The sequence below is a fragment of the Oratosquilla oratoria genome, chromosome 15 (genome assembly GCF_046742065.1).
Source record: "Oratosquilla oratoria isolate Oo_2021 chromosome 15, ASM4674206v1, whole genome shotgun sequence".
Lineage (NCBI taxonomy): Eukaryota > Metazoa > Arthropoda > Malacostraca > Stomatopoda > Squillidae > Oratosquilla > Oratosquilla oratoria.
The window spans coordinates 30,292,072-30,314,442 of record NC_134791.1 but is presented as its reverse complement, the minus strand read 5'-3'; the positions used below and the strand labels follow the sequence as shown (position 1 = coordinate 30,314,442).

Sequence of the window (22,371 nt, the reverse complement as noted above, 5' to 3'; positions counted from 1 at the left end):
GGGCCAGGAGAATGGCCAGGAGAATAGCCAGGAGAAGGGCCAGGAGAAGGGTCAGGAGAAGGGCCAGGAGAAGGGCCAGGAGAAGGGCCAGGAGAAGGGTCAGGAGAAGGATCAGGAGAAGAGCCAGGGGAAGGGCCAAGAGGAGGGCCGGGTGAAGGGCTGGAAGAAAGGCCGATAGAAGGGGCAGGAGAAGGGCCACAAGAAAGTACAGGAGAAAGGCCGGGATAAGGCCCGGAGAAGACCGGGAGAAGGGCCAGGAGAAGACCAAGGAGAAGGCCCCAGAAAAGGGCCCGGAGAAGGGCCCGAAGAGGAGCCTGGGAAATGATCCGAAGAAGGGCCATGAGAAGGGCCAGGAGAAGGGCATGGAGAAGGGCCAGGAGAAGGATAGGGAGAAGGGCAGGGAGAAAGGCTGGGAGTAGGGCCGGGAAATAGGTCCAGAAAGGGGCCAGAGGAAGGGCCCGGTGAAGGGCCGGGAAAATGGCCGGAAGAAGAGGAGAAGGGCCGGGAGAAGGGCTGGGAGAAGGGCCATGGAGAAGGACCAGAAGGAAAGGAATAAGGGCCGAAAAAAGGGCCGGGGAAAAGGCCCGGAAAGGGGCCAGAAAATAACCGGGAGAAGGGAGGGGAGAAAGGCCGGGGGAAGGGCCAGGAGAAGGGTATGGATAAGGGCCGGGAGAAGGACCAGGAGAAGGGCCGAGAGAAGGCTCAAAGAAAGGCCGAGAGAAGGGCCAGGAGAAGAGCAAGGAGAAGGTCCCGGAGAACGGAACGGAGAACGGGCGGGAACATGGCCGGAAGAAGAGCCATGAGAAGGGCCAGGAGAAGAGCTGGGAGAAGGAATGAGGGAAGAGCCATGGAGAAGGGCCAGAAGAAGGATAGGGAGAAGGGCCGAGAGAAGGACAGGGAGAAAGGCCGGGAGAAGGGCCAGGAGAAGGGCCCGGAGAAAGGCATGGAGTAGGGTCCCGGAGAAGGGCCGGAAGAAGGGCCCGGAGACGGACCGGGAGAAGAGCCATGGAGAAGGGCCAGAAGAAGGACAGGGAAAAGGGCCGGGAGAAGGGCTGGGAGAAGGGCCGGAGAAAAGGCCAGGAGAGGGGCCAGAGGAGGGGCCGGGAGAAAGGCCGGGAGAAGGGCCAGGAGAAGGGTATGGAGTAGGGCCCAGAGAAGGGCCAGGAGAAGGGCCATGAGAAGGGCCAGGAAAAGGGCCAGAAGACGAGCCAAGAGAATTCCCAAGAGAAGGGCCCGGGGAAGGGCCAGGAGAGGGGCCAGGAGAAGGGCCAGGAGTAGGGCCAGGTGAAGGGCTACGAGAAGGGCCAGGAGAAGGGCCACGAGAAGGGTCAGGAGAAGGGCCAGTAGAAGGGCCAGGAGAAGGGTCAAGAGAAGGGTCAGGAGAAAGGTCAGGAGAAGAACGAGGGTAAGAGCCAGAAGAAGGGCCAGGTGAAGGGCCGGGAGAAGAGCCGATAGAAAGGGGAGCAGAAGAGCCTCGATACTGTACAGGAGAAAGTCCGGGATAAGGCCAGGAGAAAGGTCGGGAGAAGGGCCAGGAGAAGAACAAGGAGAAGGGCCCGAAGAAGGGCCCGGAGAAGGGCCGGGAAAATGGTCGGAAGAAGGGCCATGAGAAGGGCCAGGAGAAGGGCATGAAGAAAGTCCAGGAGAAGGTCCATGGAGAAGGGCCAGGAGAAGGACAGGGAAAAGGGCCGGGAGAAGGCCCGGAGAGGGGCCAGAGGAATGGCCGGGAGTAGGGCCAGGAGAAGGGCTGGGAAAATGGCCGGAAGGAGGGCCATGAGAAGGGCCAGAAAAAGGGTAGGGAGTAGGGCAGGGAGAAGGGCCATGGAGACGGGCCAGGAGAAGGACCCGGAGAAGGACATAGAGAAGGGCCCGGAGAAGGGCATGGAGAAGGGCCAGAATAATGGGCGGGTAAATGGCCGGAAGAAGGGCCATGGGATGGGTCAAGAGAAGGGCAAGGAGAAGAGTCATGTAGAAGGGCCAGGAAAAGGACAGCGAGAAGGGCCGAGAAAATGGCCGGGAGAAGGGCTGGGAAAAAAGCCCTGAAAGGGGCCAGAGGAAGGGCCGGGAGAAAGGCCGAGAGAAGGGCCAGTAGAAGGGCCAGGAGAAGGCCATGGAGAAGGGCCCGGAAAAGGGCATGGAGAAGGGCCCGAAGAAAGGCCGGGAAAATGGCCGAAAGAAGGGCCAGGAGAAGGGCAGGGAGAAGGGCCGAGAGAAGGGCCATTTAGAAGGGCCAGGAGAAGGGCCGAGAGAAGGGCCATTTAGAAGGGCCAGGAGAAGGATAGGGAGAAGGGCCGGGAGAAAGGCCGGGAAAAAGGCCGGGAAAAAGGCAACGAAAAGGGCCAGAGGACGGCCAAGAGAAGGGCCGGGAGAAAGGCCTGGAGAAAGGCCAGGAGAAGGGCCCGAAGAAGGACATGGAGAAGGGCAGGAAGAAGGGCCAGAAGAGGGGCCAGGAGAAGGTCCAGGAGAAGGGCCTAGAGAAGGGCCAGGAGAAGGGCCAGGAGAAGGGCCGGGAGAAAGGAGGTCATCCAGATTGCAGTCCTTCATTCATTTTCTTCATTGGTGTTTTAGCAAGGTCACGCCTTCAAGAAGTCTTTTTTCTTTAGATTACGCACGCCATAATTAAATTCTGTATTAATAACTGTCACCCCGCTGGAACATGCCTTATGGAAATATATCTTTCTTAACAGTTTTATGTTCTACATATCAATATCTAAGTATCTATAAATGTTTGTTGTAATATTCTGTATGGTTAGAATTGTAATTTGTAATCTAAATTATTCGCAGTGCTCCTAAATGTACATTATACCCCCTCTTGCATAAAGAATTCTATTCCGCTGCCAAGGCAGCAGCCTTATTTGCCTAGACTCGCATTGTAATTCCAACAAACAAGCCCCGAGAGAATTGGAGTTTTCTTTATTCCATCCATTCTCTCAAGGACGAGTATCTTCACTAACTGTAGTAACATAACACTACAAATGGTGATCCTGGTCTCCTCAGTGGTCGGGATAGCTACGAGTGCGACAGGCAGCACGTACTGACTCCGTTTGTTGGTTTTGGTTGGTTTCGGGATGTGTTGTCCTTTCCTCGCCTTTCCTCCCCAAACAGCAAGTTGTCATTTGTACAAAAAGTGTACCATCACCACAGTAGATTACGAGTTTATGAGTTTCACTTAAGATATCTAGGGTTTCCTAGAAGACAAAATCAAGCGGCATATACAGTAGAGCAGCAGTTACGGCAGTCCATAGTTGATGAGAAAAAACTAGAAGAAGAAATGTTGGCACACTGGAGATGCGATGGCAAGAACAAGTGGCGACACTGAGAACGAGACAATGCTGTTGATGGTACACAGATTATTCTGCAGCTCAAAGCAATCTGAGAAGTTCACTGAGGATAGAAAGGTTTAAATAAGTTTAAATCATCACAAGTTACTTTGGTAATGAATATATATGTCCACGTATATGCACTACAGAACAAATATAACCACAAATGATAAACACATGTGTAATCATACAATATACAGGCACACACGAGGAGATATACGTGTGTGTGTGTGTGTGTGTGTGTGTGTGTGTGTGTGTGTGTGTGTGTGTGTGTGTGTGTGTGTGCTTGTGTGTGTATAGGGTGTACAGATTTCGAACGCTAATGTCAAGATGAACCAGAAGATACGACACAGTTTAGTAATTACAAGATATAGAGGAATTTCTTCCTGAACATTTCAAACATAACCTAGGCAAAGCAGCAGACCATGCAGGGATTTTGTTCCGGAAGGTGCCATTACCGTTGGGAGGGCAGAGAATCTCATTCTCCAGGTAAACAATCTGAAACACAAGAACAATTATCAACCCGAGATTATAATGGTGAAGACATCAATTAGATTTCAAATAATCACTCCCCAGATGGCACTAATGGGTGGTGAAGGGTGATTGAGCCCCTGTTCGGAATAACATTGCAAGCTGAAAGTTAGTATAAGATTAGAAGCACATCAGCCGGAGACTATGTGTTGACTGAGGTGTGTTTTAATTCCAAAAGCGTTTAAGAGTTTCCTTAGCTCCTCTTCTTCTTCTTTTTCTTCTTCTTTTTCATGGTTCGCAGGGCTGGTAGCCACTCGGACCTCAACCTTGTCGGTGGTCCTGAACAATTCATACATGAACGCGGGAGACATAGATCACAGTGTGCCATTGCAGTGACGATACCCGGAGGAAGCTGATGTATCACACACACACACACACACACACACACACACACACACACACACACACACACACACACACACACACACACACACACACACACACACACACACACACACACACACACACACACACACACACACACACACACACACACACACACACACACACACACACACTGATGACCAAGTCGGGGGCCATGACTCAGTGTGGATGCATTTCTTAACATCTGCGCCACGGCGAGGGTTCGAACAGTCGCCACGGGGGGCCCCTGACCGTCAGCCGAGACACACAAACATAACTTAAACTCAACCCTCTACCACGCAAACCCCACTCGAGGTGACCGGAGTCGCCAGGGGAATCAAGTAGCCATTGCAGTTACACGTGACCAAAGGTCTACGTGACTGCTGAACACCAATTCTTGCTGACACACAAAAAAAAAAAAAAAAAAAAAAAAAAAAAAAAAAAAAAAATCACGCTTGCAGTACTTTCTCATGCCATGACGGAAGTTTACAAGAAACAAATACCAATCACCCCTGATCACCAACAATCCCCTTACATCGGAGTGGTAGATGGTTGCATCATGTCATAACTCTCTCTAATTATCGAGAAGTATATAGATACTACTCGAACATTAGATAGAATCACCTATATATGGATAAGAATATGATATAAGATAAAACGCAAACACCAACCAGCAACATAGGAAAATGATGTGTTTGCAAAATCCTTGGTATAAAACCCAGAAGCGACGATGCTGCGCGTCGTTTTGTCTCTGAGTGCAACTGTTGACACTTCGTTGCCCATTTGTAAGCTGGTGCCTTGAAGCCAAGGTGCGATTATTATAGAGTAGCACAAACCTACCAAAGGTTTCATTTATAACGTTTTATGGATGTTTACCACCCCAGAAAGAACAATGTGTTAGGTTGGGTTGGGTTAGATTGGTTTGGGTTAGATTGGGTTAGGTTGGGCTAGGTTAGGTTAGGTTGAGGTAGGTTAGGTTGGGTTCCATCTAATAGTTCTCTATATTTAGACTAGGCTTGAAATCGCCCACTTCAGCGAGAAAAAGTGTGTGTGTGTGTGTGTGTGTGTGTGTGTGTGTGTGTGTGTGTGTGTGTGTGTGTGTGTGTGTGTGTGTGTGTGTGTGTGTGTGTGTGTGTGTGTGTGTGTGTGTGCATACCTGCTACACAAACACCGAGTGAATCATGGTTAAACAAATGGACAATATCACACCAGTCTTGAATACTGAATACTTGCTAATGAGACACCTTTGGCCAAAGGGTCCAAGTAGATTTTATATTTTCAAAGGTATTTCAAATCATGATTAATATAAACTTGGATAAGCTCATTACTTATTGCGGTGACTTGATAAGACCTAACTATCAATGAGGAAAAAATAAGTTGAGTTATTGATGAATGACTAATAGAGCTGATGTCAACAGAATGGTGACGTACTCAATTCTATGACGTCATCTGGTCTCTCGCCACCTTGCTTACTTAGGCATGCTGGAGAAGGCAGCAGAAACGATCTAGCTCTCTTTTAGATATCACTACAAGGCTCTTCTCGTCGTTTTCGATCTCCTTCTTCGGTTACTCCTTCTCGACATGATGGGAGTTCTGAGGACCACATTCCTCGCCTCGACAGTCTTGACTTTCGTGAGTATTTCATAATGCTTGTAACCTCTTTTTTCCATATAGACAAGCACCGGCTTCGTCATCCCGGCTACTCCAGGGGTGTTTGGCCTTCGGCGGTTCTTGTTATGAATAGATTTGGGTGGAAAATAACAGAGAATGGCAAGAACACGCCCATGAGTGAAGAGAAAATGTCTAACATGATAGTTTGCCATTCTTATTGCTGATTTCGACATTATTATCGTCAGTGTCGTTGTCATCTTTCTTTTCACACAAAAAAATCGTTCCACAACACCCAAAACCCTTACCTCAGTCTCATCGAAAACCTGGAGATTTCTCATAGAATTGGAAAAATATATATTCTAATTGGCAATAGAAGTAGGATTTATTGATTTCTCATTACCTAACGGCATAATTTATATTGAACTTGTGTTTGTGGGGATGTGTGGATCCTCGACTGAATGATGGGGCTGCACTCTTACCGACCGTGACCCCCCAGAAGACCACAGGACCCTTCCCTTTTCTTTCCATAAGACCAAAGATTTTACACACACACTTACTTACTTATAGTAGTCCGTCGCACACGACGATGACGTTGCACCATGCCTAGAAGTGGTATTACGCCAGATGAACTCGCTGGTGGCTGTGGAGTCCGATTCTCGATTTGCATATACGGCCGCAGGTATCACAGGGAAAGTTACCCTCTGCCTGATGTGCCGCATGTCTTTGCCGTCTTCGATGTTCTGCCCGATCGTTGTAGGTGGAAGTGAGAGTATCTAAGCCGTTTTGGCATGTAGATCACCATTCTCTCCGATCGGCAGCAACATTTTCAATGGTGGTGGGTTCGATGCCACATTTTTTCAGCGTTGTTTTCAGATGGTCCTTGTGTCGTTTACGTGGGCCCCCAGGGTGGCGTCTGCCCTCAGCAAGTTCTCCATAGAGAGCTTTACGTGGGAGTCTCTCTTCTGGTATGCGGATGGTATGCCCCAGCCACTGTAGTTGACGTTGGGTTAAGACTGTTTCCAGTGGGACCATTTGTGTGCGTCGACGGATTTCACTGTGAGGTACCTTGTGCCACCATTTTAGACCCAGTATGCGCTGTAAGCAGCTGGTGTGAAAGGCCTCCATCTTTTTCAAGTGGCGTCTATAAGGCACCCATGACTCACTGCCATACAGAAGGATGGAGAGACAGATTGCCTTATACACCGAAACCTTGGTGGTGGTGGTGGTGGTGGTGAGGTTGCGGTTCAAGAACACTCTGTGTGATAGTCTACCAAAAGCTGCTGCTGCCAAACCAATGCGGCGTTGGATTTCGCTTGTCAGGTCACAGGAGTCAGTGAGGACTGAGCCGAGGTAGGTAAACTTTTTAGTGTTTTTCAGAGGTTGTTGATTGATAGTGAATTCCGGAGGCTCTTGTTGTTCAGAGATAATAAGCACTTCTGTTTTGTTTATGTTGATGACTAGTCCAGATCTGGTATATATATTTGAGACATCGTTGATGGTGCGCTGAAGACCCTCTTTGGATGAGCTCACTAAAGCAGTGTCATCTGCGTACTGCAGTTCATGGATTACCTCATCTGTCACACGTGTTTTGGCTTGGAGGCGTCGCAGATTGAAGAGGTTGCTATCCAGCCTGTTAGACAACCTGACACCATCAGCAGGATCGATTTGCTGTCTGGCAATGTTGGAGACTGCAGCGAGAGATAAATTGAATAAGATGGGAGCAATAACACACCCTGCTTCACACCTGACTCAATAGGGAATGGCTCAGACTTGAGCCCAGAACTGGACACTCGAGCCATAGAACCATCGTGAAAAGCTCTCAGGACACCCAGAAATGTTGGTGGGTATCCAAATTTTACAAGTACTTGCCATAGAAGAGGACGGTTCACAGTGTCAAAAGCCTTGGCAAGATCTATAAACACCATGTAGAGGTCTTGGTGTTGCTCAATACTTTTCTCCTGGAGCTGTCTTGCCACAAACACCATGTCGACTATGCTGCGCTCTTGTCTGAAGCCACACTGAGATTCAGGTAATACTTGTTCTATGATGTTGTTGATAATTCGAGACAATAATATTCTTGTGACTACCTTCCCTGAAGCTGACAGAAGGGAGATGCCTCGACTGTTACCACAGATGTTCCTGTCCCCTTTCTTTTTGTAAATGCTGATGATATCTGCATCTTTCCATTGTTGTGGGTAGCAACTTGAATGCCACACTTCTTGAATTATATTGTGGAGACAGTTCACAACAACTTGCCCACCATGCTTTAGGAGCTCAGCTGGGATGCCATCAGGACGAGTGGCTTTATTGTTCTTGAGGCTGTTGATTGCACGGCTCACTTCTTGGATGGTTGGTATGTCATCCAAATCTTGAATTACAGGAAGGTTGGGAAGGCTGTTGAGAAAAGGAGGGTCAGTAGGATTTTGTCTATTCAATAATTCTTGGTAATGGTCAGCCCATCGCCTGAGGATGTCGGTCTTCTCGGTGAAGAGTGTGGAGCCGTCAGCACTTCGGACAGGGCAGAGGTTATTGCTTCGTGTCTTGAGGGCATTGTAAAATTGATGTTGGTCCCCTGTATCCGCGAAACCTTGGATCTTAGTGGCGAGGTTGGTCCACCATTCTTCTGCATTTTTCTGGTTTCGTGAATTGGGAGGGGTCTAGAAAAGGTGACCTAAAAATTGTCTGTTCCATTTCCCACGGACAGGTAGCCGAGCTTCGTCGTGGCAACCCATACACACACACACACACACACACACACACGGCACAGTGGTAGCGTTCGCGACCGCTATTACAGATGTCCGAGTTCGAATCCCTACCAGGGCTTAAATAATTTCAGTATCACTGCGCTGCGAGTCGTTACTCCAACTATCGTGGCCGGGGAGTTTGGTGTGTGTGTGCGTGTAAGGTCACAGCATTATCCATATATCGAAGACCATGGTGAATACACACACACAATTGCAAAAATGAAAATTATAATTTGTTAGGACAAATTTGTGAGACACAACACCGGATATAAATATGTTCACAGGATATGAATGTAACAAGTAGTTTCTTCTTGAATATCATCGATTTTTTGCGAAATTCAAATATAAGTAATTTCCTAAGAAATTCTCCCAAATTTACAAATGAAGACGAACGTTCGTTGTGTTGCGTCTCTCAAACTCCCTTCTTCTGAAACAAACTTATACCTTTCCCTCACCCCTACCGAGGGTGCAACCCCATGGTCTGTCACTTGGTCCCCAGAATGAGACTGGGATCTTACAGTATCCATTGACGATTCTGTTAGTGCCACGATGCTCCTAAAGCAGTGTAAGGAGTTGCATTTATTATTATGATTATCATTATCATTATTATCACTATTATCATTATCATCACCATTATTGTCATTATTATCATTATCTTCATTATTATTATTATTATCATCCTAATTATTATCATTATCATCATCATCATTATTACCATTATTATCATTATCTTTATTATTATTATCATTATTATCATTATTATCAATATTATCATTATTGTAATTATTGTCATTATTGTCATTATTATCATTATCATTATTATAATTATCATCAATATTATCAATATCATCATTATCATAATTATCATCATAATTATTATCATTATCATTATTATCATTATTATCTTTATTATCTTTATTATCTTTATTATCTTTATTATCTTTATCATTATTATCATTATTATCATTATTGATATTATGATTACCATTATCATCATTATCATTATTATCATCATCATTAACATGGATTCAGACGGAAACGTTCTTGCGTGAATAACTTACTCGAATTCTTCAATATAGTCATCTCGAATTATGACAAAAGAAACAATATAGATTTAATATATCTAGACTTTGCAAAAGATTTTGATACCGTCCCCCACGAAAGACTACTTACTAAATTAGGTCCACACGGAATAAGTGGTAGTCTATTTAGTTGGACTAGTAATTGATTGAATGATCGAAAACAGAGAGTTGTTTTAACTGGAAAAACTTCTAGATGGAAATTTTTTACAAGTGGAGTTCCCCAAGGTTCCGTTCTTGAGGCACTTCTAACCATAGTATATATAAATGATATAGACCACGGACTAAAATCTACTGTTTCCAAATTTGCTGATGATACAAACCTGTGCGGAATTGCAAATGATCACTTCAACCAATTAGATATTCAAGAAGATTTAGATAGATTACAGCAATGGTCTAAAAAGTGGCTAATGAAATTTAACACAAGTAAATGCAAGGTAATGCACATAGGTAAAAATAACAGTAAGTACAATTACAAGTTATTCGGAAATTCGTTAACAAAAGTGGGCAGTGAAAAGCATCTCGGCGTAATTATCAATAATAATCTCAAATCATCTAACCAGTGTATTTCAGCCTCTGAGAAAGCAAATAAGATTCTAGGACTGATTGCGCGATCTTTTGACTTCAAAAGTCCACATTTGGAATATACTGTTTCTGCATGGTCATCGAATCTCATTAAAGACATTGACAGATTGGAAAAAGTACAACGGCGAGCCACAGAACTGATTCTAAATCTTGGCGTAATTATCAATAACGATCTCAAATTGTCTAAGCAGTGTATTTCAGCCTCTGAGAAAGCAAATAAGATTCTAGGGCTGATTACGCGATCTTTTGACTTCAAAAGTCCACATTTGGAATACTCTATTTCCGTATGGTCACCGAATCTCATTAAAGATATTGACAGATTGGAAAAAGTACAACTGCGAGCCACAAAATTGATTCTAAATATGAAAAATGAATCATACGAAAATCGACTAAAACATATGAATCTGTTTTTCCTAAAAAAGTGTAGACTCAAAGGTGACTTGATATAGGTTTTTAAGATTCTAAAGGGAATTGACAACAGCAAAAGTGACAAAATTTTCACACTGAATGAGAATCAGACAAGAAACAATGGTCTCAGACTGTCGGGAAATAGATTTAATTTGGAAGTGGGTAGAAACAACTTCGCCAACCGTGTAGTTAATGAATGGAATAAACTTCCTGCAGAGGCAGTGCAATGTAGTTCAGTTCAAAGCTTTAAGAATCATTTAGATAAACATCTAAGCAAGATGCTGTAATGACTGTCATTTATTTTATATTATTTGTTTATTTGTTTTGTTATCATTTGTTTATCATTGTTTGCTTGATTCTCATTTATTATTAGTTATATGTCAATTTGTTATTATTTACTATTTACCTGCTTGTTTATTGTTTAACTATACATATTCCTTTATTTGTTTATCTTATTTATTATTTTTCATATTATCATACTTCTATTTATTTATTTATCTATTTATTTATTCATCATTATTATAATTTTTTCGCATCCGACCTAGTTATGGACCAAGAGGTCGGCATGCTCCACCTTCCGCCTTTGTAATCCTTTGTAATTAGGTGGAGAAAGAGGAAAAGGGCAGAAGGTAGAGGGGAACTTAGAGTGAACAGCTTAAATGAGAAGAAAAGGAGGAGTATAAGAAGAAGCTGAGAGAGGAGTTGGAGGTAGTGAAGGATAGAGTAGAACTAGGAGTGTAGGAGGAATGGGGATAGTTCAAAGAGGGAGTCATAAGGTGTGCAAAGATGGTGTGTGGAACAAGGAGGACGGGAGGAAATAGAAGGAAGAGTAGTGAGTGAGTGGTGGGATGAGGAAACAAAGAAAGGCGTAGAAGAGAAGAAGCCGGCTTTCATAGATTGGTTACAAATTAGGACGAGGGAATCGTATAAGAGGTACAAAGTAAAGAGAAGAGAATTAAAGCACAAGATAAAGGAGGCAAAGAGGAAAGCTCGTGTGAAATGGGGTAAGAGTATGACAGAAAACTTTGAAAGTAATAAAAAGATGTTTTGGAAATAAATTAAAATAGGGAGAGGGGGCGAATCAAGTAAAGAAGTAAAGGTAAAAGGTGCAGATAGAGAGATGATAATGGAAAAGAAGGCAGTGAGGAAGGTGGGCAGAGTATCTTAGGAAGTTGCTAAATGTGAAGGAGGATAGGGAGGGAAAGGTAGTTGCAGTGGGAAGCGCTAAGAAAATGAGAGTGATGATTGAGGAAAATGGAGGAGAAATAGGGAGAGATGAAGTGAAAGCAGCTGTTAAGATGATGAGAGCAGGTAAGGCACCTGGGTTGGATGGATGTCATGCAGAATCCCTGAAAAAATTGAGGTACAGTGATGGTGAACTGGCTAGTGATGTTATTTGATGTTTGTTTAAGAGAGGGTAAAGTGCCGGAGGACTGGAGGAGTGCATGCACTTTACAAGGGAAAGGGGGACAAGTGTGAGTGTAGTAGTTGCAGAGGGTTCAGCTTGTTGAGTGTAGTTGGGAAGGCTATTGGGTCTTGATTGAGAGGATTAGGAGAGGAACAGAGGGAGTAATTGGTGAGGAAAAGTGTGGGTTTAGGACAGGTAGGGGTTGCGTAGTTGCGTAGATCAGATTTTTGTGGTCTGACAGATATGTGAGAAAGATATAGGAAACGGTAAGGATGTTTTTTTGTTATGGATTTGGAAAAGGCTTATGACAGAGTAGACAGAAAGGCACTGTGGGAGGTTTTGCAGATATATAGGATAAGAGGAAATTTTTTAGGAGCTGTCAAGAGTTTTTATAAGAGTAATAGAGCGTGTGTCAGGATTAGAAATAGAAAGAGTGAGTGGTTTGAGATATAGGTGGGACATCGTCAGGGATGTATTATATCGCCCTGGCTGTTCAAGACTTGGATCTGTTTGGACAGTGCTTACTCACACTCGGTGGCACACTGCCCGTAAGCACACGAGGCAATGCGGTTGGACCTTTAAGAGACGATGACTCAACAGGAACACCAGGCTTTGTTTTTGCTGTGCTGTTCACATATGCTATGAAGGGGGGTTGGCAGTAATCTCACCTCCGTGCCAACAGGTTTCTGGTGAAATATTTCTCTGGTGTCACCTTATTCATTATATTCGCTGAAGCCCTATATCTATAGGGTGCCCAATGGTCCACGCCGTCATTATGACGGTACCCCATATATCTTTAAGGAATTTCCCTGTTCGCCATCAGGGATGTGCCAGTTTGCAGTGGATCCTGCGACTGTCCGTGTGAGCTGCTCTTTGTCTGATCTTTCTTACAAAACCTGTTCAATATGGGTGATCCTACAGAGATTTCCTCTCTATCGATATACCTTTTGTAGTCATTAAGATTCTCAAGCCTATCCACCACGTCAAGGAACTCTCGAACAGGGTCTGAGAAGTATGATAGGGGTTAATAGGCAAGAGTGAGAAATGAGGAGGTGAAGAAGAGAACGGGGGTGGAAAGGGAATTGAGAGATAGGATTGATGATAGAGTATTGGGAAGGATTGGACACATAGAAAGAATGAGTGAAGAAAGATTAGTAAATGAGGCGTGGAAAGCAGAGATGGAAGGAGTGAGCATGAGGGGTCGACCTAGGATGAGATGGATGGATGGAGTAAAAGGGGCGTTGGGAAAGAGGGGAATGTCTGTTGAGGAAGGACGAGAGAGGACAAAAGACAGGGGTGAATGGAGAATGGTTGTATATGGATGGTGCTGTGATCCATGAGGGGGAATGGGTGGAGGATGGAGGGGTGAGGGAGTATGTGTGAGAAATAATTTGATGCAGCCCGAAGGGACTTCTCCCCGTCTTCTCCTTTTCTGTATAAGGGGATGGAGAGGGGGGTCGCCGATTTAATGAAGCGGCCTTGCTGTGGATGTGCTGTTGGTGGGAGTGGTGTTTATGCCTTTGTTTTTTGGCTACCTCTCTTATAAGAGGGAAAAAGCCTTTGGTATAAAAATAGATATTATTATTATAATTTTTATTATTATTATTATTATTATTATTATCATTATTGTTATTATTATCATTATTATTAATATTATTATTATTATCATTATTATTATTATTATTATTATTATTATTATTACTATTATTATTATTGTTGTTGTTGTTGTTGTTGTTATCATTATCATCATCATCATCATTATTATTATTATTATTATTATTATTATTATTATTATTATTATTATTATTATTATTATTATTATTATTATTATTATTATTATTATTATTATTATTATTATTATTATTATTATTATTATTATTATTATTATTATTATTATTATTATTTCAACAGCTGCTTGCTAACGTGGAGTGCAAGACAACAACCATCGAGTGCGAAGTATCGGCGGTCGTGGACGACGCTGAGAACCTGGAGTGTTCCAGCAATTGCAGTGGAATGATGAAATCGGTAAGTTGCGTTTGTGATCCAGTTTGTCCTAAATTGCTTCGCGAGTTACTTTTGGTCTGAGTAAAAGCAACCCCCATCCTTTCTCCCAATCACCATAGCCACCATATTCTGCCACATGGTACCTATATATAAAATCTATACATTGTACTAATGACCCACTTTTGGAGAAGAATAGACGAAAATAAAGAAATCCGTATATTTCGATTACTATCTGTGATCCTCTTCAGCAGATGAAGATGATCACAGATAGTGATCAAAATATACGGATTTCTTTACTTTTGCCTATTCTTCTGCGAAAGTGCGTCATTAGTATAATTTTACCAATGTGCTACGACGTTACTTTGTTGCGTTATCTATACATGTTAAAAACTTGTATATTATTTCTTCTTTCACAGATGTGGTTTGAAGGCTTCTTCTACCACCGCATGGAGAGCCTCAGCATTCTGGGCAAAATGGCCAAAGTTACCTTCAACAAGGACCAATTGGTGTCCTGCGAGGTCGTAGACGCAAAAACAGGTGGGTGGAGTCTGTCACTCCGTCTCTCTCTCTCTCTCTCTCTCTCTCTCTCCTATTCGTTTTTCCTTTTCCTGTTCAACATTTCTTCATCTTTTTCCTCTTATTGTTCTGCATTTTTCTTTCTTTTTTTTTTTTGCTTTCTATCCTCCCCTGTTCCTCTTGAACCTCCTGCTCCTCCTCCTGTCTTCCTCCTCATCCTCATCCTCTTCCCTTTCTCCTCTTCTTCCTCTTCCTCACCCTCCTCTTCCTCCTCACTCTTCCCTTCTCCTCCTGATTCTCATACACACATGTGGACTGAAAGCTTTTCACCTGAGCTGTTCCCTTTTTCGCAGACGAAGCTTTACAAGAGCAACAGATGCAGTGTGAGGCGTCTACCCCTGCTCCGACACCTGCGCCGCCCTGTGGGAAGCCAACGCCCACACCTGCAACGACACCGGATCAGACATATTGTGATTTAGGAACAACTGCTGAGACGACACCTGCTCCCACAACACCTGCAGAAACGACACCTGCTGAGACGACACCTGCTGAGACGACACCTGCTGGGACGACACCTGCAGGGACAACACCTGCTCTGACAACACCTGCAGAGACAACACGTGTTCCTACAACACTTGCTGAGACAACACCTGCTGAAACGACACCTGCTCCCACAACACCTGCTGAGACGACACCTGCCCCTACAACACCTGCAGAGACGACACCTGCTGAGACAACACCTGCTGCAACAACTGCTGAGACACCTGCAGAGACGACACCTGCTGAGACAACACCTGCTGAGACAACAACTGCAAAGGCACCTGCAGAGACAACACGTGTTCCTACAACACTTTCTGAGACAACACCTGCTCCCACAACACCTGCTGAGACGACACCTGCTCCCACAACACCTGTAGAGACGACACCTGCTCCCACAACACCTGCTCCCACAACACCTGCTCCCACAACACCTGCTCCCACGACACCTGCTGAGACAACACTTGCTCCCACAACACCTGCTCCCACGACACCTGCTGAGACAACACTTGCTCCCACAACACCTGCTCCCACAACACCTGCCCCCACAACACCTGCTCCCACAACACTCACCTCAGACGGGGTTACATCAATGAACACGTCTACATCGGTGGCAGAAACCTCTTCGTCTTCGACCGAGTCTCCGGTAGCCACCAGCGACAACACAAGTCCTTCATCGGGAGGGACAACCACAGCGATCTCCCGGGAGTTGGTGTGCCCTTCGGGATGGAAGCTCTTCGGGGACGCCTGCTTCCTCATGTCCTCCGAGGATGACGTGGGCAACCGAGCTTCGGCGAAGAACTTCTGCGAGAAGATCGGAAGCCAACTGGCCTCCATCAGGTCCGAGGAAGAGAACACCTTCATCACAGGTGGGTTCAACGACGTCTCCGGTTTCATAGTGGGTTCGGGTTGGTTTGTACAGTTCCGAACACAGATACGAAGGGGTACTGGTAAGCGTAGGAAAGGGTAAGGATTTGTGCAGATTTCAATGTCGGTGATATTCGTTTCGATGTCGTTCCACTTAGGGGGTACGCGACACCTGGGGGGGTGAATTTGGTCAAGATATGGCATTTTTCAAAACTGTGTTCAAAATGTTCGTATACCACTTAGAAATAAATCCCGACAAATAATTTTCCAGCCGCGCGCAATTTAAAGGTCCTGGGTGAGGATTAAAGGGACAGATTTAAAGGCGCAACCCACACTGGAAGGAGGCGTGCCACTTAGGACCTTCAGGCGCAGCGAATAACGTTGAAATTTGATTGAATTTACACTCGCCCAGTGTATCAACGGCCAATACGATTGTGGAGGGGAAGGGAGGAAGGTGGAGGGAGAATATTTCGCCAACTTTGTGCGAAACTAAGCGTTAGTTACCGGCTAGCTCCGAAAAGGGAAGTACGCATGTCTCATGAGCTCTCATTGCAATCTATTACTTTAGCTAGTACATATTACTCTTTAGTACAGTCATCATGGGTAGCAAAAAGAACAAAAGAACATCACAATGACAAAAAACAGCAGTTAAAGATGGCAAGCAGTCAAAGACGACTAAAGATCTCACCACCTCTCACTCCACCACCGCCCTCACCTGCACCTCTGTGACGGTAACAGAGGTAAAGGACAACATTAGACTAAACAATTCAAAGAGGAAGATTAAATCCAAAGAAGAAAGCAAGAGGAAAAAGATCAAGGCTATACAGGAAGAAGAAAGAAGAAGGGACATCATATGATGCTGGAAGGGGTGCCTTACCAACATAGATTGGCGAGGGGAATCTGATGAGGAAAGAGAAAGCGCCCACTACTGGAAAATAAACCTCTTTCCAATGATTTAGATACCCTGAAGACCCCCAGCAGAGAGGTTTCATATGAAGAAACCGCCAAAGGTGCAAAAAAGCAAATTATATGATGTCGTCTGTGCGTCGTCACTACTGTGACATACTTATACTTTAGTTTTTCAGTATTTAAAGTACTCATAATTAAAATATTTTGATAATTTTTACTGTACTTACTTATTATATAATAAGAATTAAGCCATGAAAAAAATCAGTCAAATTGGTGAAACTATAAGCAAGTTACAGATATATTCATATTTCAAGTTGCCATATCTCCGTTCGATATTTTTCTACTTTTTTTTAATCATAAAAAATCTAATATACATTAGATTTAGATGAAACTTACAGGGAATATTACTTTTAGTAACTGCTAGGGCCGATCCTTCGAATATTTTGAATAGGATGAAAGAGTTCGGAGTAATAATGGAAACAAGAGCAAAAAAATTGTATTTTTCACGATTTTTGCCAGCCATTAAAATTGAAATGCCTGTTTACAAAAGTATAAAGAAAATTGTTCAATTACTCAATGACCGGCCCTAGGTGTGCCTACTGACTAATCATAGCCAAAATATAAAACAAATTGGTCCACGTATTATGGTGCTGTGGACTTTTAAATGTCGCTACTGGTATACGTACATGTGTACATGTGTACATGTGTACATACATCATTCTGCTTCACCTAAAATGTAGGCAATATGGATACCTATTTACCTGAGAAGTTTCAGCTCTTTACTCTAAATATTTTAGAAAATGACCTCCAGGTGTCGCGTACCCCCTTAATTAACCCCAATAATTGTCAAAATGAATATCGATAAGAATCAACTCTTGCCAAAACTATGCTCAGAATAAGTAAACAGAAATCTAAGAGTCTTAGGAAACAAAGTAAAAAAAAATTCTCAATAAAAAAAATCAAAAGAATACGAGAATTATATATTCAGTAAATAAGTCACTAGTCATTCATGATCGCCATTTGCCATGGCTCCCCGAGCACACAGGGTAAAGGTGACGGCTTCGGCCGTAGCCAGGAGGCTCTTGGCATACACTCACGTGCGCCTCACTCTATGACAGAGAACTTCGAGTTCGAAGACGCTTGGATCGGGCTCCACGACCAGGACCAGGAGGGAACCTTCCAGTGGGACGACGCGGCAACTTTCAACTATTCCAAGTAAGACTACAGGAGAAGAGGTTCTTCTGTATGGGGGGGGGACACACACACACACACACACACACACACACACACACACACACACACACACACACACACACACACACACAAACACACACAAACACACACAAACACACACAAACAAACACACACAAACAAACACACACACACAAACACACACAAACACACACACACACACACACACACACACACACACACACACACACACACACACACACACACAAAATCACTCTTACACTCTTATTCTTTTTCTTTTCAGTGATGACATCCATTAATAGTATTTTTATGATAAAGTTTTGTGTGTGTTTGTGTGTGTGTGTGTGTGTGTGTGTGTATTTACCTAGTTGTATTTACCTAGTTGTATTTTACGGGAAGGGGAGCTATGCTCGTGGGGTCCCGTCTTCATATCTCATTTTATCTAAACTATTTTTAAATTCATGTATTGTTTTTGCACACACCACTTTCTCATCTAACTTGTTCCAACTGTCTATTGCTCTGTGAGGAAAGCTGTTCTTTTTAAAATCTCTTCTATAGCTGTCTTTTTTTTATTTTCTTTCCGTGTCCTCTTGTATTTCTGTCATCCCATTTTATCAGATTCTCTCTATCAGTAATTTCTATGCCTTTCATGATTCTGTAAATAGCTATCAAATCTCCTCTCTCTCTTCTTTGCTCTAGTGTCTGTAGTTTAAGTTTTTGTAGTCTCTCTTCATATGATAGTTTTGAGAGTGTTGGTGCCAGTTTTGTAATTGCTCTTTGTATCCTTTCAAGTTTTTTTATACATTTTTTTGTACTTGGTGACCATATCGTTGCTGCATATTCCAATCTTGGTCTTATCAGGGTGATTAGGATTTTCCTCACCATTTCTTCATCCAGGTATGTAAATGCCACTTTGATTGTTCTTATTAAATTATAAGTTTCTCCAAAAATCTTATTTATATGTTTCTCAGGTGACATATTATTCATAACAATGACTCCCAGGTCCTTCTCATTTTCTACTTTTTTTATTCCTTCTTCTCCCAAATTATATGATCCTGCTATTCTGTTTTTGCTTTTTCCAAATTCCATTATACTACACTTTTTTGTATTGAACTCCATCTCCCACTTCCTACTCCATTCTTGTACTTTATTTAGATCCCTCTGTAGTGATTCACAATCTTCTTCAGTTTTCACTCTTTTCAGTAGTTTTGCATCATCTGCAAAGAAGCTCATATAGCTTTCAATTCCTTCATCCATATCATTAATATATATAGCAAACATTATTGGGGCCAGAACTGTTCCCTGCGGGACACCGCTTATTACTTCATTCCATTTTGAGTGCTGATCTCTTATCACTACTCTCATTTTTCTTTCTTGCAAAAAGTCTTCCATCCAATTTAGCAATTTACCTTGTATTCCTCCTTCATATTCTAATTTCTTAAGCAACTTCTTATGTGGTACTTTGTCAAAAGCTTTTTTTAGGTCTAGAAATGCACAATCAGCCCATCCATCTCTTTCTTGTATTATATCTATTAGCCTTGAATAGAAACATATTAAATTGGTGACGCATGACCGTCCTTGTCTGAATCCAAATTGCCTTGGATTTAGTACGTTGTTTTTTTCCAAGTATTTTACCCATCTACTTTTGATAATTCTTTCACAAATTTTTGCTATTGTACTTGTTAGAGAGACTGGTCTATAATTGGTAGGTTCTTCTTTATTTCCTCCTTTATATATAGGTACTATATTTGCTTTTTTCCAATCTTCTGGAACTTTTCCTTCTTTTAAGGAACTGCTTATTATGCTATGTATTTTGTCTGCCAGTTCATTCCTGCATTCTTTCAGAATCCAGTTTGCTATTTCATCTGGCCCATGCGATTTTCTGACATCAAAATTACCCAAGTGTGTCAATATTTCATTCTTTGTTACTTTTATTTCTTCCATAGGGGGGACTTTTTCTTTCCACTCAATCTCTTCAGGTTGTATATTTTCCCTTGTAAACACTGATTTAAAATGTTTGTTCATAATTTCTGCCATTTCCATTTCCTCAGTGTATTCAACTCCTCCTTGTCTCAATTTCTCCAAGTCTTGTTTGTTTTTCAGTTTATTGTTTACAAATCTGTAGAATAGTTTTGGTTGATCTTTACACTTTTCTATAACATCTTTTTCATATTTTCTTTTTTTCTCTCTGCACTTTTGTACATATTCATTTCTATAACCAGTATATATTTTCCATTTTTCAGGTCTTCTGTCTTTTTTCCATCTGGTCCAGGCTTTGTCTCTTTTGTCTTTTAACTCCCTACAACTTTTGTTGTACCAGCATTTTACCTATTCTTTTTCTTGTTTTTGTCTTGGGACATACTTTTCCACTCCTTTTTTGTAAATTTTTGTCAAAATATTCCATTTCTCTTCCACTGATGTTTCTTCTTTGTATATTTCTTCCCAGTTTTCTTGTTGGAAGAATTCTCTTATTTTATCAAAGTTTGTTTTTTCATACATCATTCTTCCTTTTCTATATTGTTCATTTCTTTTCATATATTTTTCTTCATTAAGTTCCAGTTCAATCAATATGTGGTCACTTTTACCTATTGGTGTTTTATATTCAATCTTGTCCACTATTCTAGGTTCAGATGTAATTATTAAGTCTAGCCTCGATGGTTCTTCTTCATTTCTATACCTAGTGTTCTCTTGTATCCATTGTGTCATTGAATGGTCAGTAATCATCTCAAGTAGAGCATTTCCCCATGAGTCATCACCACTCTTTGCTGTCATTTCTTCCCAGCAGATTTCTTTGCAATTAAAGTCGCCCATCATAACTATTCTTCCTCCGTCTTCCATTATTTTAGTTAATGCTATCTTTGTGTCCTCTAACATACTTTTATATTCACTCTCCTCCCATGAGGCTGTTTTCGGAGGCACATAATTGATCACAAATTTTCTGCTCTTCTTATCTCTGTCTTCCACTTCTATCATAATCATCTCTACTGTATTCTTTCCATATATGACACCTTTCACGTTTATATCCTTCTTAGTCAGGAACATAACTCCACCCCCTTGCTTTTTCTCTCTGTTTCTAATCCAATAATTGTATGCATCATGTCCTACACTGTTGGGTGGTAGTGGGCCTTTTAACTTTGTTTCTACAATTCTCATTATGTCCGGTTCTTTTTCTTTCAAATAATCATTCAGCTCATTCAATCCTGTTATTAATCCATCTATATTTGTGTAAGACACTCTTAGTTTTCTGCCACTTCCATTGTGTTCTCTGTTTCCCTTATGTTTTTCTTTTGTATGTCGAACTTCCTTAGTTTCATGTTCACTACTCTCCAATAGAATCTCTCTTTCTCTGACTCCGTTCTGTTCTCGTTTTTTGTCTTAGCTTCCAGTCTTTTCTGCTTTTCTTCCTCTCTTTCCTCTTTATTCATTTCTCTTTTTATCCATATCTTTTTGTGTTGTTCACTTGTTGCTAGTTTCCCTGTTTTGGATAAGATATTCTCTGCCGTTGTTTGTGACTTGAATTTAATCTTAATTGGTCTGGTCTTGTCTGTGCTATACTTTCCGAGTCTAAATTTCTCTTCGATTTGTTTCATAATTCCTGGTTCATCTTCCTGAACTGATTCTAGTAATTGGCTTACTTTTTCATTTTCCTCTTTGATTCTTGTGGTTCTATCTGTGTTGTGTTTCTCTTCCATTCCTAATATAATTATACATTTCTTCTTGTCTGCTAAATCCCTTACTATATTCTCCTTTTGTCTCATCACTTTAATAACTGAGTCTTCAGTATGTTCTTTCAATTGCTGTTTGACTATGTCAGTGAATGAAATCTTATTTCCTTCTTGGGTTTGCTTCCAATTTTTACTTTCTTTAGCTATTGTTTCTCTGTTTTCTTTACTATTCTTCTTCAATTCCTCATTCTCCCCCTTTACCTCTCTTAACTGTCTTTTTAGTTCTTCTATTTCATCAGTTAAGTTTTTATTCGCCTTTTCCAGTTCTTCCAATCTTTCAACCCTTTTTAAAATGGTGTTCATATGACCTAACCTACTCTCCAAGTCCTCGATCACCTTATCAACCTTCATCTCTAGTCTTGTCAGTCGGGGGGGGTTTGAGTCCCCCTCACTCTCTTTAAATCCCTTGAAAATATTCTCATCACTTTCTGCTATATTGCTCCTATCTATACCTCTAATCTTCACATTCCTATTAGACATGTTATCATCCAACTCGTCTTGGGGTCTTTTGTCTACCCGGCGGCCCGTCAGGGCCATTTCCTCCACCTCCTC

At 42.4% G+C, this 22,371-nt stretch overlaps 1 protein-coding gene across 1 annotated transcript in view; it reads left to right on the top strand.

Annotated features, from left to right (window-relative positions):
- Nucleotides 1-4,961: 4,961 nt before the first annotated feature.
- Nucleotides 4,962-22,371, top strand: part of LOC143033374 (uncharacterized) — a 22,112-nt gene continuing 4,702 nt past the window's right edge. Inside the window, exons 1-6 of the mRNA XM_076198722.1 lie at nt 4,962-5,023; nt 5,633-5,846; nt 13,961-14,074; nt 14,470-14,590; nt 14,923-15,975; nt 18,001-18,097. Coding sequence (XP_076054837.1) covers nt 5,796-5,846; nt 13,961-14,074; nt 14,470-14,590; nt 14,923-15,975; nt 18,001-18,097 — 1,436 coding nt within the window. The 5' untranslated portion in view covers nt 4,962-5,023; nt 5,633-5,795. The remainder of the gene's footprint in view (nt 5,024-5,632; nt 5,847-13,960; nt 14,075-14,469; nt 14,591-14,922; nt 15,976-18,000; nt 18,098-22,371) is intronic.